The sequence below is a fragment of the Anolis sagrei genome, chromosome X (assembly GCF_037176765.1).
Source record: "Anolis sagrei isolate rAnoSag1 chromosome X, rAnoSag1.mat, whole genome shotgun sequence".
Taxonomy (NCBI): Eukaryota; Metazoa; Chordata; class Lepidosauria; order Squamata; family Dactyloidae; genus Anolis; species Anolis sagrei.
Window position 1 is genome coordinate 44811683 of NC_090034.1, and position 20244 is coordinate 44831926.

General features: G+C 46.5%; 1 protein-coding gene across 1 annotated transcript in view; it reads left to right on the top strand.

Annotated features, from left to right (window-relative positions):
• RBM19 (RNA binding motif protein 19) overlaps positions 1-20244 on the top strand; it is a 75487-nt gene that overhangs the window by 44633 nt on the left and 10610 nt on the right. The window contains exons 22-23 of the mRNA XM_060785448.2: positions 10356-10461; positions 14592-14712. Of these exons, the coding sequence (XP_060641431.2) occupies positions 10356-10461; positions 14592-14712 (227 nt within the window). The remainder of the gene's footprint in view (positions 1-10355; positions 10462-14591; positions 14713-20244) is intronic.

Here is a 20244-nt window from a genome sequence, read left to right on the forward strand (position 1 = left end):
TCCAACCCCCTGCCAAGAAGCAGGAATATTGCATTCAAATCACCCCTGACAGATGGCCATCCAGCCTCTGTTTAAAAGCCTCCAAAGAAGGAGCCTCCACCACACTCTGGGGCAGAGAGTTCCACTGCTGAACAGCTCTCATAGTCAGGAAGTTCTTCCTCATGTTCAGATGGAATCTCCTTTCTTGTAGTTTGAAGCCATTGTTCTGCGTCCTAGTCTCCAGGGAAGCAGAAAACAAGCTTGCTCCCTCCTCCCTGTGGCTTCCTTTCACATATTTATACATGGCTATCATATCCCCTCTCAGCCTTCTCTTCTTCAGGATAAACATGCCCAGCTCCTTAAGCCGCTCCTCATAGGGCTTGTTCTCCAGACCCTTTATCATTTTAGTCGCTCTCCTCTGGACACATTCCAGCTTGTCAATATCTCTCTTGAATTGTGGTGCCCAGAATTGGACACAATATTCCAGGTGTGGTCTAACCAAAACAGAATAGAGGGGTAGCATTACTTCCCTAGATCTAGACACTATGCTCCTATTGATGCAGGCCAAAATCCCATTAGCTTTTTTTGCCGCCACATCACATTGTTGGCTCATGTTTAACTTGTTGTCCACGAGGACTCCAAGATCTTTTTCACACGTACTGCTCTCGAGCCAGGCATTGTCCCCCATTCTGTATCTTTGCATTTTGTTTTTCCTGCCAAAGTGGAGTATCTTGCATTTGTCACTGTTGAACTTCATTTTGTTAGCTTTGGCCCATCTCTCTAATCTGTCAAAATCGTTTTGAATCCTGCTCCTGTCCTATCACTCTAAACTGCAGATCCCATTATTTCATTTTATGTTACCCTGTCAGGATAACGTTAAATGAAAAATTCAGATTTGCAGTAGAATGCTAGGATACTTCTGTACTGTAGAATGAATGCCCTGGCTCAGTTCTATGGAGCCCTGGGAGTTATTGTTTGGTGAGGCACCAGCATCCTTGGACAGAGAAGGCTAAACTACAACTCCCATAACATTGAGTCAAAGCAGTTTCAAGTGGTTTCAAACTGCATGAATTCTATAGTTTAGATTCATCCATACTGCTACTTTGTTGTTGTTTATTTGTTCAGTCGTTTCCGACTTGCTGTGGCCTCATGGACCAGCCCACGCCAGAGCTCTCTGCCAGCTGTGGCTACCCCAACCTCCTTCAAGGTCAAACCAGTTACTTCAAGGATAACATCCATCCATCTTACCCTTGGTCTACCTCTCTTCCTTTTTCCTTCAGTTTTCCCCAGCATCGTTGTCTTCTCCAAGCTTTCCTGTCATCTCATTATGTGGCCAAAGTAGTTCATCTTTGCCTCTAATATCCTTCCCTCCAGTGAGCAGTCGGGCTTTCTTTCCTGGTTGGATCTTCTCACGGTCCAAGGCACTCTCAGAATTTTCCTCCAGCACCACAGTTCAAAAGCATCTATCTTCCTTTGCTAAGCTTTCATTATGGTCCTTTATGCTACTTTACTTACAGTAAAAAAAGACCATGCTGTTCCATCCTATAGAATCCTGGAGTTTGTAGTTTGGCGAGGTAAACTGGCTAAGGATTCCAAAGGTCCCTCCCTAAACTACAAATCCCAGGATTCCATAGGCAACATGAGATTACCAGCTACTTAGCCACACATTCATATTATTATTGTTGTTGTTATTATTATTATTATTATTATTATTATTATTATTATTATTATTTGAAACACAACAAGATGAGTCCACAGCAGACACTCTGCTGGCTGTTGTATTGGATCACACGTCGGACACTTTCCAAGTGTCTAGGATTGTGTGATGTATCGGCAATTAATGCGTGCAGATCCCAGTAAGATAGCCTTTTGCAGCTGGCAGATAGTAATCTTGGCAGCAGAGATTGTGTTTAAGTGCAGGCCAAGGTCTTTAGGCACTGCACCCAGTGTGCTGATTATTATTATTCTTGTTGTTGTTGATAATAATAATAATAATTGGGGGATGACCACATAATCATAATACATAGATGACAATGGGACATAAAATGTGTATTAAAAAAACAGAACAAAGATCAAAAAATTAATAATAGTATGACGCAAATTGAAAATACATAAAGAATTACTAGGGTGCAATAGGTCTTTAATTGTACTTTAAATACTGGTGACTCATTTCGCTGCCAAATCACTTCCCGCAAGTCATTCCACAGGTCAGTTGCAAATAATTTCTCTAAAAGGCCATTTGGAATCTGGAGATCCTTTCCGAGCTTGAGTAACACTTTGGATCACAACCCCCAGGTATTCTAGCTTGGGGATTCTGAGAGCTGTGATCCAAAACAGCTGAGTGTAGAATGGGAGTTGTAGTCCACAGTGACTTTCCTGATTCAGACTAAACAATACTGGGCTAGGCTGTAGTCTGAGGCGGCAATGCCTTCAATGATATATGTTGCATAATGCTATTAATGGCTGCAAATAAATCAGCCACAACAAACCCCAAAGCCTGTTGGCTCTCTTTTATACTTTAATCTCAAATGCCCATTTCCGAGCTGGTTGTGGTTTGTTTAATGGGAGGCATGCACTCAAGCGCCTACTGTCCAGTTGGGCACCGGTTGATGTGTCTCCCCGTCTCTCTCTATTCAAGGGCTTCCTTTTCCCCATTACACTCTTCATGCTCCCATCTGCATACAAATAGGTACTTTGGCCGCACACTGTAGCCGCCGCCGTTTGAGAAAGCTATCATTATTTGAGGGGCCGCCGTCCAAACATGATGCAGATGCAGACACCCCCACCCTCTTAGATCCGCCCCTCCGTCCCGGGCTGCGCAACAAATTAGAAATGTGAGAACCCTTTTTTCCCCCCATGTTGATCAAAACACGCATTATTCCTCGCCGGCGACGACAGGACGCATTATTGTGCTGGAGAGGGTAATTGGTGCCTCCTCCCCCTCTTCAAAAGGTGAACATCATAATTGGAAAAGAGAGGTGTGAGTGGCTGGCTCGGGCTCCAGCTAAGGGGGGCATGAAAGCCTCCCTCCCTCCCTGTCATTTTCACAGCTTCGGGATGTCAATGGCCATGTTATGGATTCTAATTATCAACACAGTGGGGGAGACTGGGGGGGGGGGGACATGCCACTCTTGCTCCCTCCCTGGTCAAGGAGTCCTTGGTTACCCCCATTGTTCTCCCCGGCTTGCTGCTCGCCTCTCGGAATTCTCTGCCGGGACCCTCCGGAAAAACAGTGTTCCGTTCACCTGGAATAACCTTTTGTCTAGTTCTGGGCATTACAATCTAAGGAAGGTGTCCAAAGAAGGGATGTCGAAAGGGGCAAAGGCCCGGAAGCTGCAAATCCCTCTGGCTTGGAAACCATCCATGTGAAAAGGATCTAGGAGTCTTAGCAGACCACAAGCTGAACGGGAGTCAACAGTGTGATGCCACAGCTCAAAAGACCAATACAACTGAGCGCCTGGATTGAGTGAAGCCATAGTCCCACTCTAGTCTGCGTTGGTCACACCTCACCGGAAATAGAACTGAGTCTACAATCCAAGAAAGAGATTTACCTGATGGAATGTGTCCAGAGAAGAGCGACCCAAATGAGTAAAGGTCTGGAAGTCAAGGATCTGTATGGGGAATGGCTTAGGTTGCTGGGTCTGTTTAGCTTGGAGACAAGAAGGCTGAGAGGGAACGTGAGAGCCATGTTTAAATATTTGAAAGGATGTCACACTGAGGAGGGAGCAAGCTTCTTTTCTGCTGCTCTCGGACACAATGGAGCAACAGATTCAAATTGATAGGAAAAGAGATTCCACCTTAACATTAGGAAGAACTTTCTGTCAATAAAACCTGTTTGGCAGCATAATACACTGCCTCTGGATGGCTGGGTTGTTGTAAGATTTGTGTTCTGTATGACCATGTTCCAGAAGCATTCTCTCCTGACGTTTCCCCTGCATCTATGGCAGGCATCCCTGCCATAGATGCAGGCGAAACATCAGGAGAGAATGCTTCTGTAATATGGCCATACAGCCCAAAAAACATACAGCAACCCAGTGATTCCAGCCGTGAAAGCTTTAAACAAAGCCTGGGTGGCCATCTGTCAGGAGTGCTTTGATTGGGTGTTCCTGCCTGGCAGGATGGGGTTGGGCTAGATGGCCTTTACAGTCTGCTTCAACTCTGTGATCCTCCAATGTTGCAAGCTGCAGCCCCTTTTTAACCAAGGTTTGGGTCAGGACTGTATCACTTCCAAGAGCAAACCAGAGCCTGTTGCATCCAAAGGCTCGTTCGCCGACAGCAGCCTTCCCAGCAAAATCTGCAAAGCTAGACTCTGGCAGGGAACATCAGGAGAAGACTGACAATCCCCATGTGTCTTGAATTTTCCAACTTTTCATCTATAGAGGAGAGCCTCCAAGGTGCAGTTATGCAGTGTTTCTCAACCTTCCTAATGCCACGACCCCTTAATACAGTTCCTCATGTTATGGTGACCCCCAACCATAACATTATTTTCGTTGCTTCTTCATAACTGTAATTTTGCTACTCTTATGAAATATAATGTAAATATCTGATATGCAGGATGTATTTTCATTCACTGGACCAAATTTGGCACAAATACCCGATACGCCCAAGTTTGAATACCGGTGGGGTTGGGATTGATTTTTGTCATTTGGGAGTTGTAGTTGCTGGGATTTATAGTTCACCTATAATCAAAGAGCATTCTGAACTCCACCAAGGATTGAATTGATCCAAACTTGGCACACAGAACTCCCATGACCAACAGAAAATACTGGAAGGGTTTAGTGGGCATTGACTTTGAGTTCTGGAGTTGTAGCTCATCTACATCCAGAGAGCACTGTGGACTCGAACAATGATGGACCTGGATCAAACTTGGCACGAATCCTCAATATGCCCAAATGTGAACATTGGTGGAGTTTGGGAAAATAGACCTTGACATTTGGGAGTTGTAGTTGCTGGGATTTATAGTTCACCGACAATCAAAGAGTATTCTGTACCCCACCAATGATAGAATTGGGCCAAACTTCCCACACAAAACCCCCATGACCAACAGAAAATACTGTATTTTCTGATGGTCTTTCATGACCCCTTTGACTCCCCTCTCGCCCCCCCCCCCCCAAGAAGCCCTGACCCCCAGGTTGAGAAATGCTGCTGTAGATGTAACACAGTTGGGCCCCACTTGAACTGGTCTGGCTCCATGCTATGGAATCAGAGGAATTGTCTGTATTGTTGAAGGCTTTCATGGCTGGAATCACTGGGTTGTTGTAGGTTTTTTCGGGCTTTATGGCCATGTTCTAGAGGCATTCTCTCCTGAGGTTTCGCCTGCATCTATGCAAGCATCCTCAGAGGTTGTGAGGTCTGTTGGAAGTAGGAAAATTGAAACATTCACACCTAGCTCCAACAGACAAGAGTTCTTTGTCCTACCCTGGTCATTCCACAGGTATAGCAACCCATTTTCCTAGTTCCAACAGACCTCACTACCTCTGAGGATGCCTTCCATAGATGCAGGTGAAACATCAGGAGAGAATGCCTCTAGAACATGGCCATATAGTCCGAAAAAACCTACAACAACCCAGAGGAGTTGTCGTTGGCATCAGTACTCTTTGTCAGAGAGGGTGAAGACATCATGTAAAACTGCAATTCCCATGATCCATAGGTTTATTAGCAACTTAAAGGCACCTGCTTGCTCGCAGCAAGGCCCAAATTGCATGACAGAAACAAAGTAGAGTTTTGAAAAGTCACTTCTGCCATTCATTCTTAGCATATCAAATAACTGGTATGGCAGACATCCCAGTAAAAAACTTGGAGGTCCGCACTAGATTTTACAGAACAATGCTAAACCAATAGTTCTCAACCTTTGGTCCTCTGTATGTTTAGGACTTCAACTCCCACAAGCCCTAGCCAGCTGGCCAGCTGTTGGAAATTCTGGGAGCTGAAGTTCCAAACACCAGAGGACTATATAATGGGTCTTCAGGTCTCCTATCAGTTTATGGCAACCCCATAAATTTCATAGGGTTTTCTTAGATGAGGAAACTTCAGGGGTGGTTTTGCAGATCCTTCCTTTGAATGATCATCTGTGGTTTCTTTTAGTGGTCTCCCACCCAAGGACAAACCAGGACTGAGCCTACTTGGCTTCCAAAATGAGACAGGATCTGGTGCCTTCAGGGTATTTCAGCCCCCGTTCTGATATTACACAACTGGACTTAAACCTTCACTCCAACGCGACAGTTGCTAGCGAGAAAACCCCTTGGGCTTTTGTTTTTACCCCTTTTCCTCCCGACAACTTTGAAATTACATGCCGCCTTCCCGCTGCTTTCGGCTCCCTTGTTTGAGCTTGTTGTGTGTTTTTGTTTGAAAGGAAAGAGCGAGACAGAGGAGGAGAGCGGGGGGAGACGTTGCGCGCTCCGAGGCAGGAGACGTGCAGATTCATTTTGAGGCTTCATAATGCTCCACTTACGCACAGCGCAGGCCCGAGGAAATTCAGGAGATGGATGCCTGGTCATGCCGGCGGTGCAGCAGGTTAACTCCCTGGATTTAGCTTCTATCATTTCACGAGAGCGTTTACGGCACTTTACCGTGTTTATTCCCAGGCGCGGGCCCCACTCTGGCCCATTGGCGTCGCCGGGCCCCATCGCTGCCACGTGCCAGGAAGATTGTCAGATCAAACCACACACCCGGCCGACCGGGGACCCGCGTTACATATTCATCGCCTCCCATTTATACAAGAAGTAGCAATAAACAGACCCTGAGCCAGCAAAGGCGGCAGACTTTTAGAAGGCGTTTTGCCATGGGGGAGAGCCAAAGAAGGATTCCTGATGGGACATTTCAGAGACACACACCTCATAGATGCCTAGAAGGGAAGAGACCCCAAGGGTCATTCTGCCATGTAAGAAGACACAATCAAAGCACTCCTGACAGATGGCCTTCCAGCCCCTGCTTGAAAACCTCTAGAGAAGGAGAATCCACTGCTAAACGGCTCTAATAATGAGGAAGTTTTTCCTAATGTTCAGGTGGAATCTCTTTTCTTGCAATTTGAACCCATTGCTACATTGTGTCCTAGTCTTCAGGGCAGCAGAAAACAAGCCAGCTTCATCCTCAATGGGTTGACTTTTCAAATATTTAAACATGGCTCTCAGGTCTCCTTCTCTCAGCCTTCTTTTCTTCAAATTGAACATATCTGGCTTCCTAATCATAGAATCATAGAATCAAAGAGTTGGAAGAGACCTCATGGGCCATTCAGTCCAACCCCCTGCCAAGAAGCAGGAATATTGCATTCAAATCACCCCTGACAGATGGCCATCCAGCCTCTGTTTAAAAGCTTCCAAAGAAGGAGCCTCCACCACACTCCGGGGCAGAGAGTTCCACTGCTGAACGGCTCTCACAGTCAGGAAGTTCTTCCTCGTGTTCAGATGAAATCTCCTCTCTTGTAGTTTGAAGCCATTGTTCCGCGTTCTAGTCTCTAGGGAAGCAGAAAACAAGCTTGCTCCCTACTCCCTGTGGCTTCCTCTCACATGTTTATACATGGCTATCATATCCCCTCTCAGCCTTCTCTTCTTCAGGCTAAACATGCCCAGCTCCTTAAGCTGCTCCTCATAGGGCTTGTTCTCCAGACCTTTTATCATTTTAGTCGCTCTCCTCTGGACACATTCCAGCTTGTCAATATCTCTCTTGAATTGTGGTGCCCAGAATTGGACACAATATTCCAGGTGTGGTCTAACCAAAGCAGAATAGAGGGGTAGCATTACTTCCCTAGATCTAGACACTATGCTCCTATTGATGCAGGCCAAAATCCCATTGGCTTTTTTTGCTGCCACATCACATTGTTGGCTCATGTTTAACTTGTCCACGAGGACTCCAAGATCTTTTTCACAAGTACTGCTCTCGAGCCAGGCATCCCCCATTCTGTATCTTTGCATTTCGTTTTTCCTGCCAAAGTAGAGTAGAGTAGAGTAGAGTAGGGCCTCGTCACACTACAGAATGAATCCAGTTAAAATCCGGTTTCTGCCTCCTGCAGAATTCTGATGTTTGTAGTTTAGGGAGGAGCCTTTAACGGCCTCACTAAACTACAAGCCCCAGAATTCTGCATGAGGCAGAAACCGGATTTTAACTGGATTCATTCTGTAGTGTGATGAAGTAGTAAGTGATTCCTCATTTGGATTCATAGTTTCCAGACCTTGGATCATTTTGGTTGCCTTTCTCTGAACACCTTCCCAATTATCTATATTCTTCTTGAACTGGACACAGGTTTCTTATTCCAGGTGAGGTCTGCTCAAAGCAGAAGAGAGTGTGACTATGACATCCCTTGATCTCAACACTGGAGTCCTATTGATGCAGCCTAGAATCGCATTGGGTTTTTGAACTGCCGCATCACACTCTTGACTCATGTGCAGCTTGTGGTCTACAAAGACTCCTAGATCCCTTTCCCATTGACGCCTTTCAAGCCATGTGTTACCCATCCTATATCTGCACTTCATTGCAAGTGCCTAAGTGTAGTGCATTCTATTTCTCCCTATTGAAATTCATTTGGTTACTTTTGGTCCAGCTCTCCAATCTATTAAGGTCATTTTGGATCCTAATCCTGTCCTTTGTTAGCTCTCCCTCCCAATTTGGTGTCATCTGCAGATTTAATCAGCATGCCTTCTATTCGATCGTCCAAGTCATTGATAAAGATGTTGACTAGCACTGGGCCCACTCTGGCACCCCACTAGTCACTTCCTTCCAGGATAAAAGGACACACAGGCATCAAATGGGCACAGAACGCCCCATGAAGATACCTATGACTCATAGTTGTCTTTTGAGCCTTTCCCTGACTCTGAGGTTAGAGTTTGAAAGAAGCCTTCCCAGAGACTGAGGAAATTGTCAAGGCTTTCTGACTCTCAGTCATTAACCAAGGTGACAGCACCCCCCCAAAATCACCAAATTAAGAAAGAATCTGTTGCAGCCCAAGATGATGACATGAGGGAGGATGGGTTTGTTGTCTTGACTCCTCGGTATGAGGCCGTTTCCTCTCTCCCTCACTGGAGCTTGTGCACAAATCAGCTCCCTGCTGTGTTCCTCCCGCTTTCTCGAATCTAAGTAAACAAGCGTTGTCTGCAAACTCGAGGCAGGAACTTAGGAAGTGGCCTGATATTGAGTCCAACCGGTGGTTGATCTAATCCAATCTGTCGACTCTCTCTGAAGATTTCAGGCTAGATTGCTTGCTGGCAGCCCCTGATAATCTCCCATCCGCAGATTAACCCATGGCCTCGCTGAGCTTCCAAAGTCAGAACAAGGTGGCATCCAAACTGTAGAATGAATGCAGTTTGACACCACTTTAAGTGCTATGGCTCAAGTCTATGGAATTGTCGGAGTTGTCATTTCACGGGGTTTTCTTGAGCCTTCTCTGCCAAAGACAATTGGTGCCTCACCAGACTACAGCTCCCATCCTTCCATAGCCTGGAGTCATGGCAGTTCAAGTGGCACCGAACTGCATTATTTCTGCAGTGTAGATGCATTCCTGAATAGGGAAGACCATGGTACTCCCACCCAAACAAGACAAGCCAACCAATCCAGGGCTTGGAACAGAGTTGAGGCTCTTTTGTTTAGGCAGAGAAAGGAGAAATGTGATAGCTGTAGATAATTACACTTGATATGGAGAAAGGTAGGGAAGTGTTTCTCTCTGGCACAAAGTTCAAAACAGGTGAAGCAAAGGCTTCCTTTGGAGACATAATTAAAACCATTGAATCAACTGTAGGTCATGATAGATCCCAATTTGTATATCTATAAAAGAGGGATACAATCAATGTGTAGTGCATCTACCTGGCACAAGTGCTACGTCTTACCTCCATTATTAGAGGTAGTACATCATAGACCATCATAGACCTCAAACTAAGGCCCGGGGGTGGATACGGCCCTCCAAGGTCATTTACCTGGGCCTCGCTCAGGGTCAACCTAAGTCTGAAAAAACTTGAAAGCGCACAACAACAACAACAACCACAACAATCATCCGGGGGTGGATACGGCCCTCCAAGGTCATTTACCTGGGCCTCGCTCAGGGTCAATCTAAGTCTGAAAAAACTTGAAAGCGCACAACGACAACAACAACCACAACAATCATATCTCATCAGCCAAAAGCAGGCCCACACTTCCCATTGAAATACTAATAAGTTTATATATGTTAAAATTGCTCTTCATTTTAATTATTGTATTGTTTTAAAGTGTTTTTTGCACTACAAATAAGATATGTGCAGTGTGCATGGGAATTCGTTCATTTTTTTTTTCAAATTATAATCCGGCCCTCCAAAAGTTTGAGCGCTGTGACCTGGCCCTCTGTTTAAAAAGTTTGAGGAACCCTGTCATAGACTGTCATATTTTTCTCTCCCCTCCGTCTTCTCTGTCCTCAGTACTTTTGGAGAACTGAAGACAGTCCGCCTCCCCAAGAAAATGGTTGGCACCGGAACGCATCGAGGGTTCGGTTTTGTGGACTTCCTGACGAAACAGGACGCCAAGGTAAGAAGCTCCTTGTAACCTATTCCAAATCCTACATGGTTGGGTGAGATAGTGTCCCTGTGCTTTCCGATGATTCGGTGAACTGTAGATTGAAAGCAGTTTGACTGTACTTGAACTGACATGGCTCAGTGCTATGTAAAGCTAGGAGCTGCAATTTGGTGAGGCACCAGCACTCTTTGGCAGAGTAGACCAAAGACCTTGTAAAACCACAACTTCATGAGCCTGAGTTGCTCTGAAGTCAAGCTGCTCACTTTCCTTGTTCAGTCTGCTTTAGACATTTGCGGTCTTAGTTTTTGCTCTGGATCCAAGGAATGGCTGCATTTCTTGCTGTGGCCATTAGGGGGCACTGCTCTTCTGGCTTTTTCCTTTTGGGGGGGGGAGCATTTTTCCATCCCAACTGGGAACCTCCATTCCACTTCCACCCCACTTTTTGTTTTGCTTTTACTTCTTGGATTGGGATTGCGTGATTTCCTTTCAACTTAGTCAGCCAAGAGAAAAGTCCTCATCCACACTGTCTGTCTCTCTTTAAGCCCAGTTATTTAAATGGGTAAAGGCAATGTGTTTCCAAACCATAGTCCAGCACTATATGAGTGAAGCTCCCTACTGTCTTCCTCTCCAACCCTGCTTAATGGTCCTTGTGCCAAATTTTGAGCACTCAACCATCCCTCTGTGCGCAGGGGGACTTTCTTAATATTTTTCCTTCCCCTTGTCCTTATGCTATGGTCCCCTGAGCAATCCCTGGCATTGGAAGGCATGAAGAACTCAGCTGCTCCTGAAATCCCAGAATCACCCATTCTGGAACGATGCTCATCCCTCTTTCAAGAGCTCATATGGCACCGCAGAACTTGTGCTCAGCAGGCGCTGGGACGCCCCTTTGTTTTCGAGGAATGATGGGAAATCCATCAACCGCCTAATGTTGTCGGCCTTTTGTGTCCCTCTAATGGCCTCGCCTCAGGGCTCTTTGGGCTGAGCGTTTAATGGGGCAACGGGGAACGAAGAGGCAGCGTGGTCCCTGTCCCCCAAATTAAGAGCGTTTAGATCTGGTGAGCCATGGGACCCCTGGGAGGTGAACCCGCTAGCCCGGGTTCCTTGATCTATGGGGTCCACCTTGCTGGAGCCCAGACGGTTGCCTCCCTCCTCCCTACATCTGGGGAACAGCATGCGCTGTCATGCTGGAGAGACTCATGGAGTGTTTGGAATTCAAGTCCAAGACAGATATTGTTGGCCTGCTGGGTGTATGTTTCCGGTACATAGAGCCCCCCCCTTCTCTGTGTATGTTCCTATTGCCTTTATATCCCCAGAATCATAGTAGCTTAGAGTTGGAAGAGGCCATAAAAACCATCCAATCCAACCCCATTCTGCCATGCAGAAAGGCACAATCAAAGCACCAACGACAGATAGCCATCCAGCCTCTGCTGAAAAAATCCCCGAGAAGTGGATTCCAAAGCAACATATTCCATTGCCAATCCGCTCTGAGCATCAGGAAGTTCTTCCTAATCTTAAATGGAATCTCGTTTCCTGCCATTTGAATCCATGGCTCCGTTGTGTCCTACGCTCTGGAGCAGCAGAAAACAAGCTGGTGCCCTGCTTAATATGACATCCTTTCAAATATAGGAATTTGGCTCTTATGTCTTCTCTCAGCCTTCTTTTCTCCAAACTAAACATCCCCAGCTCTGTAAGATTATCCTTATGGCTTCCAGACCGTTTATCATTTTGGATGCCCTTCTCTGAATGCCTTCCAGCTTGTCCATATCATTCTTCAATTGTGGTGCCAGAACTGGACACAGAGTTATTTTTCCAGGTGAAGTCTGACCAAAGCAGAATAGAGGGGGAGCATGACTTCTCTTGATCTCAGCACTATACTCCTATTTATGCAGCCTAGAATCATATTGGCCTTTTTTGCTACCGCCTCACACTGTTGGCTCATGTCCAACTTGTGGTCCATGAAGACACCTAGATCCCTTTCACACGGACTGCTTTCAAGCCAGGTGTCCCCCATCCTATATCTGTGCATTTCATTTGTTTTGCCTCCATGTAGGTTTTGTAACCTGCTCTCAAGAATCCAGTATTGCCCCAGCTGTTTGAGTTCTTACACATAGAGACGGGCCCATGCCGTTCTCTCCCCCCCCCCCCCCCCGCTCCCTCGAATCCAGCGCTGGGAAGTGCGAAATTAAAAAGTGCCAATTATCAAAGGAGAGCCTACAATTAGAGCCACAGTTGCCTGGGAGGGCTGCTTCTGCCAACGCAAACAGCCAGTGCAGCTCCCTGCCACCAGCTCCTCCTCTCCGCCTTTGCCTCCCCCCCCCCCCCCAAAAAATGCAAACACCCCGCCGTAGTGTTTGTTTAAGTCGACAAGTTGCTCTGCTAATTGGGTAACATTCAGTGTGAAAATGGGCATTTGAAAAACACAGGCGACAGCCCAAGCGGGGCGCTGGCAAATAAAAACAACTGACGTCGACGGCGTCGCAAGAGCATAAGGAATCTCAAGCTTTAGAGAAGCCAAATGTAACCGAATAGGAAAGCTTCCTCCTCTTTTCCCCCAGCAAAATAAAGAGAAAGAGAAGGGTCTTTGGGGCTCAGAGTGGATTAGACCGAAGAAGGCAATGGGAGTACGTGTCTCCTCTGCATTTCTATAAGGAGGGATTAAAAATGAGGACCGACGGGATAGATTTGATCCTTGTTGCTGCTTCCGTTTCTCTAAAATGAATATGAAGACTCCTCTATCCAAGAGCAGAATTCCAATCTGGGATGGGTCTTGGGACTTAGGCAACAGGCTAGGTGCCGATTCAAATCTTCCCAATTCAGCTCCTTTCCCCTTTAAAGAAATGCAGTTCAATCGAGCTAATATTGACTCAGACATAAGCGGATTCCCCCCAGACTGAATTCCAGGCAACACTTTCCCAGTTTGGGCACCACAGTCCAGGTCCCAGATGAAATAGATCCTCGTCACTGATCATTGATTGGCAATAATGAGGCGGGGGGAGCTATGGTTTCTCTGTCCTCGATCGAAGACATGCACCAGGCATTCCTGGGTTTTTTGGACTGTATTGGAATTGAATAGTTTTGAATGAGGGAATGCAGAAGCAAAGAAGAGAGGACTCAAGGGGAAAGGTTGTGGTTGGTCCAAGGACTCCTGCATCTTCCAAATGGAAAAATAGGTTGCCACCAGAAGGAACAGTGCCGTTTCACATGATTTGGCAAATATTTTTTTAACCTAACAATATGCCTTTGAGAAACAAAACAATACAGTCAGGCGAGCCTTGCGTATATAATCAAAAGTATTTTGAACCTTCCTGAGAGCTGTTGACATCTTTCCCAAAACGTATCCTGTGGCTTTGTTAACTGAGACATGGGTGTAATGTGTTCATTATTCCCTCAAAAGTCATTAGTGTTGTTAATTGGTAGTAGTGTGTCACCAATGTGTTGCTTTGTAAACATGTTTAGAAAGCACTTGTAAAAATTCCAGAAAATGCCCAAAATCTTTCCCCAAAACCATGTTTTGAAGGCCTGAGTTGAACCAAATAAACGATTGGCATTTGTCGCTATTGTAGAGAGTAATGTTGGTGTCTCCCGATCATTTCATGGCTTAAAGAGCTGGGCATGTTTAGCTTGAAGAAGAGAAGGCTGAGAGGAGACATGATAGACATGTATAAATGTGTGAGAGGAACCCACAGGGAGGAGGGAGCAAGCTTCCTTTCTGCTTCCCTGGAGACTAGGACGTGGAACAATGGCTTCAAACTACAAGAAAGGAGATTCCATCTGAACATTAGGAAGAACTTCCTGACTGTGAGAGCTGTTCAGCAGTGGAACTCTCTGCCCCAGGGTGTGGTGGAGGCTCCTTCTTTGGAGACTTTTAAACAGAGGCTAGATGGCCATCTGTCAGGGGTGCTTTGAATGCGATTTTCCTGCTTCTTGTCAGGGGGTTGGACTGGATGGCCCATGAGGTCTCTTCAAACTCTATGATTCTATGATTATATTCGTACATTCTTTCCAAGATCTGCTTTCCTGTGAAATTTGATTCATGGGAGCCTTGACTGGAAATCTCCTTTGGAAATGGGAGACATGGGTGGTGGGACGATCAGTGTTGAACAACTAGCCTGACAGTGATCTTTGTGTTTGTCTTCCTCTAGCAAGCATTCAATGCCCTCTGCCACAGCACCCATTTGTACGGACGGAGGCTGGTCTTGGAATGGGCCGACACAGAGGAGACGGTGGAGGCCTTGCGGCGGAAAACAGCTGAACATTTTCACGGTACTGTAGCGCATGCCAACAACTGCGCATTTGGGTAGGACTCAGGGGAGCCAAGCTGTTGATGTGTTGTGTTGTGAAGTCCATGGTCCTTGTGGTTGCCTTGGCTGAGAAGGCCCCCATGTACCAAATTTTGGAAGAGGAGGTTCAAACAGGATGCTTTGAAGCAGAGGCTGGATGGCCATCTGTCGGGAGTGCTTTGGTTGGGGTTGGACTAGATGGCCCTTGGAGGTCCCTTCCAACTCTAGCATTCTATGAAATACTGGCATAGAGGAAATGAAGTGCATGCTAGAGTCTGCGAATTCTACATGAAAGGTCCCCGGTTTAATCCCTGGCATCATCCTGTAAAAGGAGGAGGTAATGGAGGAAACCATCTATCTGAGACCTTGCAAAGTAGATGATTGTGGGCTAGATTAGAGTTGTGTGTCCAAGGATGCTGATGAAAGATGACTCCCATCATCCTTTAGACTAGTAGGGGCTGATGATAACTGGGATCCAGTAAGACCTGGTGGACCACACATTCCTCAGACTGGGCTAGATGGACAATTGCCCTTAGATCATTGCTCCTTAAGACAATGCTCGAAAAAGAAGTGGGGCATCATTTTAATAAAATAGGGTGGCATTGAGGTTGGCTGATGGTTTTTATTAAGCCCCATTACCCCCATTTCCTCTGAACAGGAACATTTCCCAACTAGTTCTCAAACCTCGGTGATGGGGTGCTCTCGCATGAGGATATCTTGTGCCCAACAAACGTGTACATTTGGCTTTGAATCTCATAATCGGCGTTCTGATCTCATTTCCATATTGAACTTTCAGGTTGGCCTGAGGCAGTGTTATTTATATATATATTTTCTCTCAATTAATTATTCATATTATTCCACCTTTCTACCAGTGAATCCAGGGCAGGGAAGAGAGCTCCCCTTCCCTTCCAAGTTCTCTTAATGATAATCCTGAAAGGTAGGTGAGGCTGAAAGCGACTGTCCCATGGTCAGTCAGCGATTTTCACGTCTTAGCCTCGGCGGTGTCATGCCATTGCCATCTTGTAAGGAACCATGGAGAGAATCAGGTACAGAGCCAGGGCAGATTCATATACACCTGATGGGGTCCTACTCTCCTGGCTTCCCTTTCCCCTTTCTTTCAAGAGACTCCTGAGATCTGTGTATCTGCATTCTTAACGCAAGGCAAGCCGCTGACCTGCTTCTTGTAAGAGGTTTGTGGCAATCCCCGTGAAAGGGAAGAGAAGTGCCTTTTCAAGGAGGGGTGGATCGGGGCCACCGCATTGACATTTCTGGCCCGAAACTGCTGTTTCCTGCAACTATCGACAAGCATCGACAGCAGCAAACGGCACCGGTTGGCAAATATTAGTGTAAGGTTTTTGTCCCTCGCCAGCCGGTGGGAATAAAACATTGATCGGTGGGTCTCCCATGTCCCCCGCCTTGCTTAGCAAAAAAGAGCTGATGTGAGGTCTCCTCTTTGTGGCACAAATATTGCCTGTTTTGCAATAGAACCCTTCCTAACGGGCACGTTGTATCTGTCCAGGGAAGAATCCATACCAAAAGATGGTATTCTCCCATACAGGGAGAAAACATCAGTCTCACTGCTCTATAAATCTTCCCAACCATACAGAAACCCCATTTCTTAACCAGAAATGACAAATAGAGATTTTCTTCCCCATCCCTAAGAGATCAAGGTGGGAACTGATAGTGCTCAAGACCTTTTTAAAGGCGCGAGGCACTGTTTGGGATCTGCTTCAGGCAGTGAAATACCTTGGGCTGCCTCAAGAGAAGCATGGATGTATGCGAGCCAAAGGGGCAACAGTCGAAAAGAAAACCTGCAACCTACGATGTGCTAAATACCGTTCCAAAATCGGTACCTCTCTGCAGGGAAACCTCAAAACTGGAGGGAAGGCTCTTTGTTAGAAAGTATGTTTGCCAAACCTTGAGTGCATGCAGCCTTTTCTCCATTCCTTTCCTTTTAGACACACATTACACCATACAGCGTGCATTCTTATTTGATTTTGGGGGGGCCAACCCCCTCTTCCATCACACATTCTTCCAGAGACCCTTTTTTGTTGTTCCTGGAGGAAAGCAACAGACAGAAAAGCCTGGTGTAGGCCAGAGTGATCCACTAGCTGTGTACTATTCATCCAGAAGGCATTTGGAAACAGCAGGCCCACAGCCGGCAGAGGCTTTCAGCCCGGTTTCCTGGCTGTGGCGCCTGGGAATCCATTGGTCGGCGCACAATAGTGCTGGAGGTATCTGCTCTGAAAATCTTTGTTTGTACTTCTCTCGGGTAGTTGGAAATGGGTTTTAAATTTGACCACACTGCTCAAGCTATGCCTTCCTGCCCCTCGCTCCTTTTGTCATGAGTCAAGGGTCAGCGCACTTATCTGTTCACCTTGCCACAATGTGGACGGCACCGACCTCTACGGCTGGCAACTTGCCGTCGTCCCCAAAGGACTTGAGGACTTGACCAGCTCAAGGAGCAGAACCTGCCCCGCCAGCGTCGAGTTTGCGTTCGATACAGGAGCAAAGAAGGCTGTGATCATGCAGTTTTTCTCTACAGCCCTGCACCAGGTGCATCCAGAAAACCACAATTTGGAAACTTGGCATAAAATAGCCCAGGCTTGGAATGGCTGTGAGGGATAATGAGAGCCGTGGTCCAAGCCTTCCCTGTTTCTGGCCTTCTTATGCTTGGATGCTGTTGTTTTTGTATTGCAGAATCATAACAAAATCCATAACTTGAGCCCCAAACCTGCCCTTGGCTTATACATGAGAAAGACCCATATAGTACTTGGCCACGGTGGTCCACGCTATACATCCCGTATAGACTACCAACGCATTTTATGTGGGGTTGCCTCTAAAGACTGCCTGGAAGCTCCTGCTAGCCCAACGCTCGGCAGCCAGATTGTTTACAGGAGCAGGGTGCAGGGAGCACACTACTTCCTTGTCTCACCAGCTCCACAGGCTGCCTATTAGCTTCCGAGCACAATTCAAAGTACTGGTTTTAACCTATAAAGTCCTAAACAGTTCTGCCCCAGTTTATCTGTCTGAACTTATCTCCCTCTACGAACCATCAAGGAACTTAAGATCTTCCAGGGAGGCCCTGCTCTTGGTCCCACCACCATCTCAGTCACGTTTGGAGGGGATGAGAGACGGGGCCTTCTCCATGGTGGCCCCTTGGCTGTGGAACTCTCTCCCTAGTGAGATTAGATCTGCCCCCTCCCTCCTGACCCTCCAGAAGAAACTGAAATCCTTGTTTTGGGATCAGGCATTCACAGAATAGACTGATTATACTGGTAGTGACAAGATTTTATTTTACTGCAATTTGGACTGAGTTGGATGATATTTTTAACATAGTGAACAGTTTTACATGTATATTTATAACTATTTTATTATGTGTGTGGTTGTTTTTATTATGTGTTTACATTGTACTGGCATTGAATTGTTGCCTGCTGGCAGCTGTTCAGAGTCCCTCCTCGGAGGTCGAGAAGGACATGTATAAATATTCTAAATAAATAAATATGAGATAGACTTGTACAGGAGATAGACATACACAAGTATGTACGGTATGTGTCTACAACAGCATTGTCAATGGACTGGGTGGCCTCTTGATCTCCCCATTTTCCTGGAATAAAAACAATGGAGAGAAGCATCAAGACCTCCCCAACAAGGCCAGTTTCAAAGCTTGTGCTGTGAATTCTTGTGTTGCCCCTGAGCTGAGCAGCTCTTTCCTCAAGCTCATAGTTTCTGCATCGCTTTGCCTCTTGCGTGACGTTTTATTGTGCCGTGGGCTCTCCAGCATCTCGCCTCCCTCCCCTCGCTTCCCTCCACCCGCCTTGGAGGGTTGTTTTGGAAACATTTCCGAGCGAGCCAGTAATAATCCCGTGCACACTCCTCCCCTCTCGGGAGCTGCAATTCGTGCGGTGGAGGTACTTGCTCCCAATCCCGCTAAATTACTATTGACTTGTGTTCGGTGCGCTCCGCAAACATTTCACTCAGCCGTCACCAGCAGGGCCAGCGATCTCCTGCCAGGGGTAACTTGGGAGGCCAGCTGCGCGAGGCCGCATTTCCTGCTCTTCCCCATCGATCAAAGAATTAAACTGACAGAAGGGAAATTTTCAGCCCAGGCTGCAGCCGGGATAGGGGAAGGCGAGCACATCTCGGGCCGAGGGGGGGAAGCTTGGGAGGTCGCGGGGGGCTGTGGTGAGCCTCCATTTCCTGCGCCTCTGCTGAAAAGATGTGAGCAAATTCGGCCAGAAGTGCTTAATTTTGAGCCAGTGGAGGGCATGGGTCCTTTACCTCCTGCTTCCCGCACAGCTTTGGCTCAAGACAGTGGCGCAGATGTGAATCCATATTTCTGCTCCGGTTTTTATAATGGTGTCCTTAAAGCATCTCCAAACGAAGAGTTTGGTGCCACATCAATGCACGGTAGAATGAACGGAACAAAAGGTCCACTTATTGTTGGTAGTGGTTTGGGTCCTGAATTCTGACTCTGGAGACAGGAATTTGAATCCTGCTAGAGCCGTGGTTCTCAAGCTTTCTAATGGCGCGACCCCATTATATTCCCCTTCCTCATGTTGTGGTGACCCCCAACCATAAAATCATTTTCGTTGCCACTTCAAAACTGTAGTGATGCTACTGCTATGAATCATAATGTAAATATCAGATATGCAGAATGTATTTTCATTCAGGGGACCAAATTTGGAACAAATAACCAATACACCCAAATTTGAATACTGGTGAGGTAGGGTGGGGGTTGATTTTGTCATTTGGGAGTTGTAATTGCTGGGATTTATAGTTTACCTACAATCAAAGATGGAATTGAACCAAACTTGACACACAGAACTCCCATGACCCACAGAAAATACTAGAAGGGTTTGGTGGGCAAACCTTGAGTTTTGAAGTTGTAGTTCACCTACATTCAGAGAGCACTGTGGACTCAAACAATGATGGATCTGGACCAAACTTGGCATTGATACTCAATATGTCCAAATGTGAACACTGGGGAAAATAGATCTTTACATTTGGGAGGTGTAGTGTCTGGGATTTATAGTTCACCTACAATCAAAGAGCATTCTGAAACCCACCAACGATAATTGGGTCAAACTTCCCACACAGAATCCCCATGACCAACCGAAAAGACTGTGTTTTCTGATGGTCTTTGGCCACCCCTCTGACATTCCCTCACGATTCCCCCCAGGGGTCCCAACCCCCAGGTTGAGAAAGGCTGTGCTAGAGAAACCTACTGGGGAACATTGGGAGAGTCTTCTTGGGAAAGACAGTCTACAGCAGCCAGTATTCATTGGCTGCCCTTCTCAACTTGAGGAAGGTTCCTTTTTTTATTTTATGAGACTGCTACTCCCAAAATCCACTGTGGCTGGGGGATTCTGGGAATGACAGTCCAAAAAGGCACTTTCCCCCATGCTCTGGACATTTGAGGAACATGGATAGAAGCATAGAGTTGGAAGAGACCTCATGGGCCATCCAGTCCAACCCCCTGCCTAGAAGCAGGTATATTGCATTCAAAGCACCC